Source organism: Hemiscyllium ocellatum, chromosome 2, assembly GCF_020745735.1.
Source record: "Hemiscyllium ocellatum isolate sHemOce1 chromosome 2, sHemOce1.pat.X.cur, whole genome shotgun sequence".
Classification (NCBI taxonomy): Eukaryota; Metazoa; Chordata; class Chondrichthyes; order Orectolobiformes; family Hemiscylliidae; genus Hemiscyllium; species Hemiscyllium ocellatum.
In genome coordinates, this window is record NC_083402.1 from 80,489,590 (window position 1) to 80,503,427 (window position 13,838).

Below are 13,838 nucleotides of genomic sequence, written 5' to 3' on the forward strand. Positions count from 1 at the left end.
CTGTAACAGAGAGGCCTACCAATTTTCCTGTTGAGATTGTCACCAAGTTTTACGACGTTTACATTTCACTCAAAATTAATCGGAACAGTTTATCATTAAGCAATTGATAAAATAGATGCTGTGGTGGGCTTCTTTGAATTGCAATGCTTGCAAGTGTTTTTGAATATGAAACAAATCCAAAATTTAAGTATAAATATTACTGGCACGATACTAACAATGGCAGTTTCACAATTGCTGAATAGGTATTGAGTAATAGTTTGCACTTTTGCAATATTATGTTAAACATTCCATGTGATTAGGCATTCTTCATTTCCATAAAGTAGATTCTAGGTTTCTTCCTTGTGAAAAAATAGAAAGCCAAAAGTCACAGACTTGTCTTAGCAGTTGAAGGATCATCTTCAACAGGAGGGTTTACTTTGCTTGGGTTATAAAAGTTTCTTCTCAGATCTGCAGGTAAACAGAAAGGATGTTATGAAGGGCTAAAAAAGCAAAATAGATGAATTACTCCACTTGCTTTGAGCAGTGACAGAATAAATACATTGCTGAATATTTTCTATCGTTTTCATAGATATATCAACAGCATTGTCCAGCCTAATACACTTTTGAAAAATTGCCCTAGAAAAACACTCCTTGAAAATGTAAATGGATTCACAATACCATTGCTCACCCATCAGAAGGTGACATTGTGAACTGTATGTTCTGTATATTCTTCCTTTGTTTAAAACCGGGAAGAGTTAAGAAGAGCTTCTTCTCCTCTGTTATCACACTTATGAACAGATCTCTCATATATGAGAGTTGATCTTTCTCTGCACCCTTCCTGCAGCTGAAACACTATATTCTGCATTCTGTTCCATTAGAATCACAGAATCTTTACACTGTTCATGTAGGCCATTCAGCCTATCAGGTCCACACTGACCCTCTGAAGAGTATCCCACCTAGATCCACCCTATGCCTGTAACCCTGCATTTCCCATGGCTAATTCACCCAACCTGCACATCATGTTCATTATGGGCAACTTAGAATGACTAGTCCACCTAACGTACACATTTTTTAACTGTGGAAGGCAACTGGACCACCCAGATAAAATCCATGCAGACACGGGGAGAATGTGCAAACTCCACACAAAAGATCAACTGATGGTGGAATCAAACCTAGGTCCCTGGATTTGTGAGGCAGCAGTGCAAACCACTGAGCCATCATGCCACCCAAATTACCCCAATGTGCTTATGTAGGGTATGATCTATCTGGTTAGTAAAAGAATACTTTTCACTGCATCTCGCTACATGTGACAATAATGAATCAAATCAAATTAACCCAATCAAACAAAAGGGAAAGCATTCATAGCCCTCCCTGCCTCTGCAACCCATTCTCAGTCTTCTGTACCCAATTCCACCCATGCTAGATGCAAGTCTTCACTGTGAAATGCCCTTTTCTGAACTGACCTGGTAATTTTAGTTTTCTGCAGCAAGTGTTACAGTGATGTTTTATTGTAAAGTTTCTGATTGCTTCTTCTCCTAGGTTAGCCGGTCCAAACACCATTTCTCGTGATCTAAGTATCAAACAAATGTGTGGAGATTTTGTTAAAGAAAATTTCGTGTGTGGAAAATAATCAAAGAGATGTTATTCATATTTACTAAACATGTTTTCAACCAGATGTATTGATTCTTCAATAGTCTGCTGTATAAGCTATGCATTTCAAACCTTCTTCCAACATTCTGAAATTTAAGAACAAAGGACTTGAGCCTCTGGGATATTTCTTGCAATTTCTCATTATAACTTAAGTAGAAGATCAACAGAACCCCCACAGAAATTGTATGAATTATTCAATTATCTGAAGGTGTGGGGGATAAGTAGAGGGCACTAGGTTTCATGGTGGGATTAGGTGGTGCTTTTGGATTATGTGGGATGCTGTATTATTGATTTCCCAAACTATCATTTTCACAACGGACTGTCTCTCAAGTGAGCATTTTAATAACAACTTGCAATTGCTTATTGAATGGAAACATATGTTGACATAAGCGATTAAACACTTAAGGGCTAAGTACCAAAGTGAATGTTTGCTTTCATAAGGGGCTTGTTGAAGGGCATTGAATGCATTGGTGTTTTTGCATTATCCAAGAGAGTATGTTTTTTTCAATAATGATATTATCAATAGACACTTGCAGCTTGTCTTCTGAAGTTTGCTCATGGCAAAGACAAGATAAGTTGATGTGAACAGGGGAGGACAAAGTGTGGTGGGCAGGAAGCATGAGTTGTCAGAGGGGCGTGTTGTCATAGGGCTTATAATGGCACATAAGGATAGTTGGAGGTATAGGGTGACATCAGGTAGTAAAGGACTATGGATAGATGGGTATAGACTGGCACGGGTTACAAAGGATAATGGGTGGTAGGTAAATGGGCCAAGGGTAGCATAGACAATATGAAAGCTGTGGATAGAGAGGTATTTGATAGTATGGATGGAATAAGGGGCATATGCAAGTTGAGAGGGAATAAGCAGAAGAGAATCTTTTAGTTTTATTTTCAAACTTTGATCACAGTGCTGGAGCTTGATACAGACTTTCAAACCAGCCTGACTTAGAAAGTGGCAGCTTTCTAGGCACTTGCTAGATCATCCAGGCCATCCGCCAAACCAGCCCAATTACAGACTGAAAATCTGAAGTGCGGGTGGCCATTTTGAAAGATAATGTTCCTGAAGACAGATTTCTCGCACGCAAAATGGTCATCCATGTCTTTGTCAAAGCTTTCGGTGTCTGCTTTATGTGCTTCAGTATCAATGCTTGCTCTATAATTCTCCAGACAAGTGTCTTCAGATGTTTTATTATGCAAATGGAGAATGTAATATGATTACTTTTAATACTCTTCAGCCTTTTAAAATTCCATGTGGAATTTTCAGTGTTACGTGTGTCTACACCGAGTAAAATTTTAATTAACTATGATAGTTTTAATTGATGACAACAGTCAGCTCTCGGTCCCATTTTTCAGTAGAAAAAGTTGGTGACCAATTTCCAAATGGAAATGATTTGTTAGAGTTTACATAGTCTCTGCACACTTGCACACTGAAGTATACCTTTATTAAGTGTGGAATATGATTCACTCAAGAACCATAAATGACCATTTCTTTGATCTAATTGGACCTTAGATTTAGATAGGGTGAAAAAGAAGGCATATGGCATTCTCACCTTTATTGGCTGGGGAACTGAGGACAAGAGTCAGGACTCTAAGTGTGATCTAACCAAAGTCTGATAAAGAATTAGGGAAATTAATTCCATTCCCCTACATTTACCCCTTCACCCAACACTACGGGCAATTTAGCATGACCAATTCACCTGACCTGCACATTTTTGCATTGTGGGAGCAAACCAGAGCAAACCCACACAGAGACGGGGAGAATGAGCTGAAAATGTGTTGCTGGAAAAGCGCAGCAGGTCAGGCAGCATCCAAGGCGCAGGACAATCGACGTTTCGGGCATGAGCCCTTCAGGAATGAGGAGAGTGTGCCAAGCAGGCTAAGATAAAAGGTAGGGAGGAGGGACTTGGGGGAGGGGCGTTGGAAATGTGATAGGTGGAAGGAGGTTGAGATGAGGGTGATAGGCCAGAGTGGGGGTGGAGGCGGAGAGGTCAGGAAGAAGATTGCAGGTTAGGAAGGTGGTGCTGAGTTCGAGGGTTGGGACTGAGACAAGGTGGGAGGTGGGGGGTGGGGAAATGAGGAAACTGGAGAAATCGGAGTTCATCCCTTGAAGTTGGAGGGTGCCTAGGTGGAAGATGAGGCGCTCTTCCTCCAACTATCATGTTGCTATGGTCTGGCGACGGAGGAGTCCAAGGACCTGCATGTCCTTGGTAGAGTGGGAGGGGGAGTTGAAGTGTTGAGCCACAGGGTAGTTGGGTTGGTTGGTCCAGGTGTCCCAGAGGTGTTCTCTGAAACGTTCCGCAGGTGGGGGGCCTGTCTCCCCGATATAGAGGAGGCCACATCAGGTGCAGCAGATGCAGTAAATGATGTGTGTGGAGGTGCAGGTGAATTTGTGGCAGATTTGGAAGGATCCCTTGGGGCCTTGGAGGGAAGTAAGGGGGGGAGGGGGGAGCGCAAGTTTTGCATTTCTTGCGGTTGCAGGAGAAGGTGCCGGAGTGGAGGTTGGGTTGGTGGGGGGTGTGGACCTGAGAAGGGAGTCACGGAGGGAATGGGCTTTTCAGAATGCTGATAGGGGAGGGGAGGGGAGGGAAATATATCCCTGGTGGTGGGGTCAGTTCGGAGGTGTCAGAAATGACGACGGATGATATATATATGGAGGTTGGTGGGGTGGTAGGTGAGGGCCAGTGGGGTTCTGTCCTGGTGGCGATTGGAGGGGCGAGGCTCCAGGGCGGAGGAGCGGGAAGTGGAGGAGATGCGGTGGAGAGCATCCGTCGATCACGTCTGGGGGGAAATTGCGGTCTTTGAAGAAGGAGACCATCTGGGTTGTTCGGTATTGGAACTGGTCCTCCTGGGAGCAGATGCGGCGGAAATGAAGGAATTGGGAATATGGGATGGCATTTTTACAGGGGGCAGGGTGGGAGGAGGTGTAGTCTAGGTAGCTGTGGGAGTCGGTCGGTTTATAGTAAATGTCTGTGTTGATTCGGTTGTCCGAGGTAGAAATGGACAGGTCTAGGAAGGGGAGGGAGGTGGCTGAGATGGTCCAGGTAAATTTGAGGTCAGGGTGGAAGGTGTTGGTAAAGTGGATGAACTGTTCAACCTCCTCGTGGGAGCACGAGGCAGCGCCAATACAGTCATCGATGTAGCGGAAGAAAAGGTGGGGGGTGGTGCCAGTGTAGCTGCAGAAGATGGACTGTTCCACATATCCTACGAAGAGGCAGGCATAGCTGGGGCCCATGCAGGTGCCCATGGCTACTCCTTTGGTTTGGAGGAAGTGGGAGGATTGGAAAGAGAAGTTGTTCAGAGAGAGGACAATTCAGTCAGTCGAAAGAGGGTGTCAGTGGAAGGGTACTGGTTGGTACGGCGGGAAAGTAAGACGCGGAGGGCTTTGAGTCCTTCGTGATGGGGGATGGAGGTGTACAGGGACTGGATGACCACGGTGAAGATAAGGCGTTGGGGACCGGTGAAGCGAAAATCAAGGAGGAGGTGGAGGGCATGAGTGGTGTCCTGAACGTAGGTGGTGAGTTCTTGGACTAAGAGGGAAAGGACCATGTCAAGGTATGCAGAGATGGGTTCGGTGGGGCAGCAGCAGGCTGAGACAATGGGTTGGCTGGGGCAGTCATGTTTGTGGATTTTAGGCAGGAGGTAGAAATGGGCGGTGCGGGGTTGTAGGACTATGAGGTTGGAGGCGGTGGATGGAAGATCCTCTGAGGTGATGAGGTTATGGATGGTCTGGGAGATGATGATTTGGTGGTGGGAGGTGGGGTCATGGTCAAGGGGGCAATAGGAGGAGATGTCCACGAGCTGGCGTTTAACCTCAGTGGTGTAAAGGTCAGTGCGCCAAACTACTACCGCGCCTTCCTTGTCTGCCGGTTTGATAGTGAGGTTGGGGTTGGAACGGAGGGAGTAGAGGGCTGCAGTTCCGAGGGTGAGAGGTTGGAGTGTGTGGGAGGGGTGGAGAGGTTGAGGCGGTTAATGTCGCGGCGGCAGTTGGCTATGAAGAGATCGAGGGCAGGTAACAGGCCAGCACGGGGTGTCCAAGTGAATGGGGTGTGTTGGAGCCGGGAGAAGGGGTTGTCAGAAGGTGGGCTTGAATCCTGGTTGAAGAAGTAGGCACGGAGGCGAAGGCGGCGGATGAATTGTTCGATGTCTCGCCACATGTTGAACTCGTTAATCCGATGGCGTAGGGGAATGAAGGTGAGGCCTCTGCCGAGGACTGATTTTTCATCCTCAGAGAGGGGTAGTTCTGGAGGGATGGTGAAAACATGGCAGGGCTGGGAGCTAGGACCTGCTGTGGGGCTGGAGATGGGAGTGGGGACGGGGTTAGGCGTGGGGGCGGGGACAGAGATCGGGGCGGGGGTGGGGTTAGGCGTGCGAACGGAGATCGGCGTGGGGGTGGGGTTAGGCGTGCGAACGGAGATCGGCGTGGGGGTGGGGTTAGGCGTGCGAACGGAGATCGGCGTGGGGGTGGGGTTAGGCGTGCAGATGGAGATCGGCATGGGGGCAGAAACGCATGTGGTGTGGTCGTTGTGTAGGTGAGTGATGTCAATGGGGATGGTAGTGCCTGCGCCGACAGCAACCCCGGGCACGGAAGTGACTCTGGCGACAGCAGAAACAGTGTTGTTCCCAATAGCCCATGGACCCCGCGGGGGCCGCGAATCTGTCGGTGATGGTCTTCCTGGCGATGGTGGAGGCGGTTGTCTGGGTGGCGATCGCGGAGGTGACGTCATGGTTCTTGACGGTGGTTGCATGGTTAATGGCGCCCGAGTGAACAGTTGAGGAACCCAGATTGTGGGGGTAAGTACATGAAAGTGTTGGGTATTCACTGTCTTTAATTTCCGTTATGGCTAAGAAGAATTGTTTGTTTCGTGTTTGGATTCTTCTGTGGATGAAGAACAGTAGAGGTCCTCTGCAGGTCTGTGAGAGTGTTGTCCTGAGCTGCGGTAGGGCTGATTGCAGGGAATGTAGGTAGCGACGCATGGCTGCAAGGGTGGAGCGGAGGATCTGGAGGGAGGTCTGTTGCTGGAGGCTTCGGATTTGTTGTAGGTACTGGTTGTCCTGGTTGGGTCCAAATTTTGTTGTTCTCAACATAGTCCGGAGTCCATGCTGGGTCAGTCGGTTCCGTAGGCAGGTGCTGAGGAAGGAGATGTGGCTGTGTAGCTATTCTGTTTGAGAAGGTGGCTGAAGAACCTCTGGGCAGAGGAGATGACCTGGGGTGTACAGTGAGAGAGGGACTCACTGAAATCCTTGTAGAGAGAGGAAGAGAGATTCTTCAGAAAGGCATCCTTGCAAAAGGATTCGTAGTAGGTTAAAATCTTCTAGAAGAAAGTGAGGACTGCAGATGCTTGAAATCAGAGCTGAAAATGTGTTGCTGGAAAAGCGCAGCAGGTCAGGCAGCATCCAAGGAGCAGGAGAATCGACGTTTCGGGCATGAGCCCTTCTTCAGGAACGAGGAGAGTGTGCCAAGCAGGCTAAGATAAAAGGTAGGGAGGAGCGACTTGGGGAGGGGTGTTAGAAATGTGAAGGAGGTTAAGGTGGGGGTGATTGGCCGGAGTGAGGGTTGGGGGCGGAGAGGTCAGGAAGAAGATTGCAGGTTAGGAAAGTGGTGCTGATTTCAAGGGTTGGGACTGAGACAAGGTGGGGGGAGGGGAAATGAGGAAACTGGAGAAATCTGAGTTCATCCCTGTGGTTGGAGAATTCTTAAGCGGAAGATGAGGCGCTCTTCCTCCAACCGTCGTGTTGTTATTGTCTGGCAATGGAGGAGTCCAAGGACCTGCATGTCCTTGGTAGAGTGGGAGGGGGAGTTGAAGTGTTGAGCCACAGGGTGGTTGGGTTGGTTGGTCCGGGTGTCCCAGAGGTTTCTCTGAAACGTTCTGCAAGTAGGTGGCCTGTCTCCCCAATATAGAGGAGGCCACATCGGGTGCAGCGGATGCAATAGATGATGTGTGTGGAGGTGCAGGTGAACTTGTGGCGAATATGGAAGAATCCCTTGGGGCCTTGGAGAGAAGAAAGGGGGGAGGTGTGGGCGCATTTCTTGCGGTTGCAGGGGAAGATGCCGGAGTGGAGGTTGGGTTGGTGGGGGATGTGGACCTGACAAGGGAGTCATGGAGGGAGTGGTCTTTTCGGAACACTGATAGGGGAGGGGAGGGAAATATCCCAGGTGGTGGGGTCTGTTTGGAGGTGGCAGAAGTGACGACGGATGATATGTATATGGAGGTTGGTGGGGTGGTAGGTGAGGACCAGTGGGGTTCTGTCCTGGTGGCGATTGGAGGGGCGGGGCTCCAGGGTGGAGGAGCAGGAAGTGGAGGAGATGCGGTGGAGAGCATCGTCGATCACGTCTGGGGGGAAATTGCGGTCTTTGAAGAAGGAGGCCATCTGGGTTGTTCAGTATTGGAACTGGTCCTCCTGGAGAAATGGAGAGGGAGGGAAGGGAGAGAAGAGTCTGAGACGGTCCAGGTAAATTTGAGGTCGGGGTGGGAGGTATTGGTAAAGCGGATGAACTGTTCAACCTCCTCGTGGGAGCACGAGACAGCGCCAATACAGTCATCAATGTCGCGGAGGAAAAGGTGGTACCAATGTAGCTGCAGAAGATGGACTGTTCCACACATCCTACGAAGAGGCAGGTATAGCTGGGGCCCTTGCAGGTGCCCATGGCTACTCCTTTGGTTTAGAGGAAGTGGGAGGATTGGAAAGAGAAGTTGTTCAGAGTGAGGACCAGTGAGGACAACTCTCTCACAGACCTGCAAAGGACCTCTACTGTTCTTCATCCACAGAAGAATCCACACACGAAACAAACAGTTCTTCTTAGCCATATCGTAAATTAAAGACAGTAAGTACAAACACTTTCATGTACTTATCCCCACACTCTGTGTTCCTCAACTGTTCCAGAATCTTCCATCGGCCTCCGAAATCACTCGGGCACCATTAACCATGCGGCCGCTGCAGCGCCCACGGCAGCAACCGCCGCCGTAAACCATGTCATCACCTCCGCGATTGCTGCCCAGACAACTGCCTCCACGATCGCCAGGAAGACCATCGCCAACAGACTCGCGGCCTCCGCGGGGTCCACGGGCTAACGGGAACAACACCATTTCTGCCGTCGCCGCAGCCACTTCCGCCCCCAGTGACATCACTCACCTACACAACGACCACGCCGCATATGTCTCTGCCCCCACGCCGATCTCCATCACCACGCCTAACCTCGCCCCCATGCCAATCTCCATCACCACGCCTAACCTCGCCCCACGCCGATCTCCGTCACCACGCTTAACCCCGCCCCACGCCGATCTCCGTCACTACACTTAACCCTGCCCCATGCCGATCTTCGTTCGCACGCCTAACCGAGCCTCCATGCCGAACACCACCCCCGCCCCGATCTCCGTCCCTGCCCCCATGCCTAACCCCGCCCCCACTCCCATCTCCAGCCTCACACCAGGTCCTAGTTCCCGGCCTTCCGTGTTTTCACCATCCCTCCAGAACTATCCCTCTCTGAGGATGAAAGATCAGTCCTCAGCAGAGGCCTCACCTTCATTCCACTATGCTCTCGGATTAACAAGTTCAACACGCGGCGAGACATTGAACAATTCTTCCGCCGCTTCGTCTCCGTGCCTACTTCTTCAACCAAGATTCTCGCTCATCCTCTGACGACCCCTTCTCCCGCCTCCAACACACCCCATCCACCTGGACGCCCCATGCAGGCCTCTTACCTGCCCTCGATCTCTTTATAGCCAACTGCCGCTGCAACATTAACTGCCTCAACCTGTCCACCCCTCTCACCCACTCCAACCTCTCACCCTCGGAACGTGCAGCCCTCCGCTCCAATCCCAACCTCACCATCAAACCAGCAGACATGGGAGGCACGATAGTAGTTTGGTGCACCAACCTTTACACCACTGAGGCTACAAGCCAGCTCGCGGACACCTCCTCTTACTGCCCCCTTGACCGTGACCCCACCTCCCACCACCAAATCATCATCTCCCAGACCATCCATAACCTCATCACCTCAGGGGATCTCCCATCCACCGCCTCCAACCTCATCGTCCCACAACCCCGCACCGCCCGTTTCTACCTCCTGCCCAAAATACGCAAACCTCACTGCTCCGGCCGACCCATTGTCTCAGCCTGCTCCTGCCCCACCAAACTCATCTCTGCATACCTCGACACGGTCCTGTCCCTCTTAGTCCAAGAACTCACCACCTACGTTCGGGACACCACCCACGCTCTCAGCCGCCTCCTTGATTTTCGCTTCCCCATTCCCCAAAGCCTTATCTTCACCATGGACATCCAGTCCCTGTACACCTCCATCCCCCATCAAGAAGGACTCAAAGCCCTCCGCTTCTTCCTTTCCCGCCGCACCAACCAGTACCCTTCCACTGACACCCTCCTTCGACTGACTGAACTAGTCCTCTCTCTGAACAACTTCTCTTTCCAATCCTCCAACTTCCTCCAAACCAAACGAGTTGCCAAGGGCACCCGCATAGGCCCCAGCTATGCTTGCCTCTTCATAGGGTATGTGGAACAGTCCATCTTCTGCCTCTACACTGGCACCGCCCCCCACCAAACACATACAATTTAACTTACACTTTTTCTTCAGCTTTTATAACGGATGGGTCAGTCAGAGTTTCTCCAACACCTTTAGAGGAAATAAAAGACATTTATTGAACTTGTCCACCAAATGATTGTTTAAAACAAGTAAAAGATAGGATGTAATTTGTAAAAGCATCCTTGCAGAGATAGAATTGGAAAGAAAGATTACAGTTATTTCGTAATTGTTTACTTTCATTCAAAGAATTTGTGAGGTAGATTTTCATGTCTGTGTTTGCATCATGCCGGAGGCCGTTTGCAGTGCTTTTTATTGGAAAAAGGTTGATCCAACCAGGACCACCCAATTGCCAAGCAATGATCCCCTCTAATAAGAGAGAATCCAACTATCTCCCTTCAATGAATCCCCCACTACCAACACCCTAGGGGTTACCATTGACCAGAAACTGAACTGGACTACCCATGTAAATATTGTTGCCAAAAAGTTGGCCAGAGGCTAAGAGTAACTCACCCTTGACTCCCAGAAGCCTGTCCACTATCTCCAAAGTATAAGTCAGGAATGTAATAGAATACTCCCTACTTGCATAGATGAGTGCAGCTCCAACAACAAGCTTGACGCCATCCTATACAAAGTAGCCTGATTTACTGACATTACATCTCCAAACAATTACTCCCTCCACCACTAACATTCAGTATTGGGAGTGTGCACCATCTACAAAAACACATTGCTGAAACTCATAAAGCACCTTAGGTAGCAACTTCCAAATCCACAATCACTACCATCTGGAAGTACAAGGTCAGCAGATACATGGGAACACCACCACTTGCAAGTTCCACTCCAAGCCACTCACCATCCTGAGTTGGAAACCTATCACCACTTCTTCACCACTCTTTCAGTGTCACAGGGTCAAAATGTTGGAACTCCTTGCCAAAGCAGCTCACCACCAGGTTGGACTTCTTTTCATTGGAGTTTAAAAGTGATGTTATTGTGACAGGCTAAATACTAAAAAGGTAATACCGTTGTGAGAGAGATTAGAAAAATCAGTGGACTTGGTTTAAGACTGTGATGAGAAGGATATTTTTCTTTCTGAGGGATATGAGTCATTAGAACACTCTTTCCCCAGAAAGTGACATTGACTAGTCTTTAAATATTTTTAGTGCAGAGGCGACTACAGCCTTGACTTTAAGAGAGTCAATTTCAGAAGGCAGTTGATAATTTATCACGGTGCTCCGGGTTCGTCCTACAGTCCAAAAATGTGCAGGTTAGGTGAATTGGTCATGCTAAATTGCCCATACAGTTAGGGGGAATGGATTTGGGTGGGTTACTCTTCAAAGGGTCGGTGTGGACTAGTTGGGCCGAAGGGCCTGTTTCCACACTGTAATAATCTAATCTAATCTCAAAAAAAATTAGGCCATTTAATAAAGAAAGAACCCATGGTGTTGGAGTTAGCATATCAGCTAGGATAGAGGATTATCTATCTAATAGTGACAGAGAGTTGGAACAAGGAATCACAGGGATCATATTACTTACAATATATATTAATGACTTTGATGAGGATGAAGAAAGTGAACGTACTATAGCCAAGTTTGCAGATGACATGAAAAGGTGGGAAAGCAAGTGGTGAGGATGACACAAAGAGTCTGCAGAGGGATTTGGGCAGGTTATGTGAGTAGACAAAAAAATTGACAAATGGAATTATAATGCGAAAAAATGTGAAGGTATGCCTTTTGGCAGAAAGAGCTGAATATTATTTATAGAGAAAGATTGCAGCAAGCTAAGAATAAAAGGATTTGAGAATCACAAAAAGCTAGCATCCAAGTTCTGCATGCAACAGGGAAGGCAAGTGGAATGGTAGCCTTCATTTCAAAGGAAATGAAATATAAAAGTAAGAATGTTCTGCTAAAATTAGGTTAAATATCACAACGCCAGGTTATAGTCCAACAGGTTAATGTGGAAGCACGAGCTTTCAGAGAATTGCTGCTACGTCAGTGCTACCAAATAAACCAGGTAGACCATAACCTGGTGTTGTGTAATTTTTAACTTTGAGGACTGTAGATGTTGGAGATCAGAGTCAAGAGTGGGTGCTGGAAAAGCACAGGGGGGAGGTAGAGAGATAAATGGGAGGGGGTGGGACTGGGGGGAAAGTAGCTGAGAGTGCAATAGGTAGATGAAGGTAGGGGTTATGGTGAAAGGTCAGAGAGGAGGTTGAAGCGGATCGGTGGGAAGGAAAATGGACAGGGAGGACAAGTCATGAGGGCAGTGCCGAGAAGGTACAGAGGAACTGACATATGAGAAATGGTTCAGTAGATTGGGCCTTGGAATATAAAAGAATAAGAGACAATCTTTACTGAAACACTCAGAATTCTTAGAGGACTTGACAAAATAGATACAGCAAAGTTGTTTACCCATGTGGGAGAGTCTCAGGCCAGAGGATATCATCTCAGAATGAGGGCTCACGCATTTAAGACACAGATGAGGAATTTCTTCCATCAGAAAGTTGTGAATCTGTGGAGTTATTTACCACGGAGGGCTGTTGAGGCTGTGTCATTAAATATTTTGAAGGCTGTGATAGACTGATTTTCTGATCAGTAAGGGAATCAAGGATTTGGGAAAAGGCAGAAAAATGGTGTTGAGGACTATCAGGTCATCCAAGATCTCAAAGCATGACCTCCTTGTACTCCTTTGCTATATGTTCTGATGGTTATCAGGGCTAAGCGGAAATGTGCAGTTGACGCAATAACCAGGTGCCATGGTCCTGTTGAATGGTATAGGGACCAAAATTCGAGTTTCATGCTTCGAATTCTCACATCATAACTAATTATAATAACATCATGATCACAGAGAAATTGGGACTAATAGTGGGAAGCTGCTGTCAAATTTAAAAGGCCGAGGCAACTTAAAGGAACATTATCAGATAAATGTAAACATTCTAGGTATCTATTTCAGATTTTCCAAAGATTTAGGGCATAACATGTAGCATGAAGTAGGTGCACTTGCTAATCTGGGACACTCACAGCAAAACATGCCAACTCGATCCATACTTAGCAAGAAAAGGCAAACAAATTGAAGAATACATGAACTATTTGCAAGATCCTTCAACCCAGTAGAAAGGAAGACTAGGCAAATGTTAAAGGGAAAGCCAACTGGCTGTTATCTATTTCCCATTAGAAAGGAATGGTTAACTTTTTCATTTTGTAACATTCTGAATTCAGGCTATATTTAAAAAAATAATAAATACGTAAATTTCCAGTTGCATTATATATTTATTTATAACCTAGATGTACAAGAAGAATTTAGATTGAACTGAGGGACTTGACACTTGCTGGTCAGTGATTGAAATCAAAGCACTGAACTGCACTTTGATTCAATTTAGTGAAACACATTCTGAACCCAGTTACAAGGATAAGAGTAAGGACCAACAGGATTCTGGAGTGTAATTCATTCAATGCTAAAGGCAGAACTTTTCCATCAGCAGCAGGTATATCCTAGTTTCACACACAATTTGCCAAACTGTGATCCAGATGCATCATAGACATTAGGGGCCAGAGATTAATGTATCCAGTGCAGAAATATGCAATTCCCTCTTGTTATTTCTGAAATTTCAATAATCTTTGTCATGGCTCAGCACCCCATCCTCCTTCACTTTGTCTCCTTAATTGTTCAGCTTATTCAT

The 13,838-nt window shown here is 47.4% G+C and overlaps 1 protein-coding gene across 1 annotated transcript in view; it reads right to left on the reverse strand.

The window, feature by feature from the left end:
• Positions 1 to 364: 364 nt before the first annotated feature.
• The window catches only part of LOC132825905 (transient receptor potential cation channel subfamily M member 6-like), a 160,000-nt gene continuing 146,526 nt past the window's right edge, over positions 365 to 13,838 (reverse strand). The window contains exons 37-39 of the mRNA XM_060841531.1: positions 10,204 to 10,255; positions 1,443 to 1,549; positions 365 to 447 (exon numbers count right to left, since the gene is read on the reverse strand). Coding sequence (XP_060697514.1) covers positions 365 to 447; positions 1,443 to 1,549; positions 10,204 to 10,255 — 242 coding nt within the window. The remainder of the gene's footprint in view (positions 448 to 1,442; positions 1,550 to 10,203; positions 10,256 to 13,838) is intronic.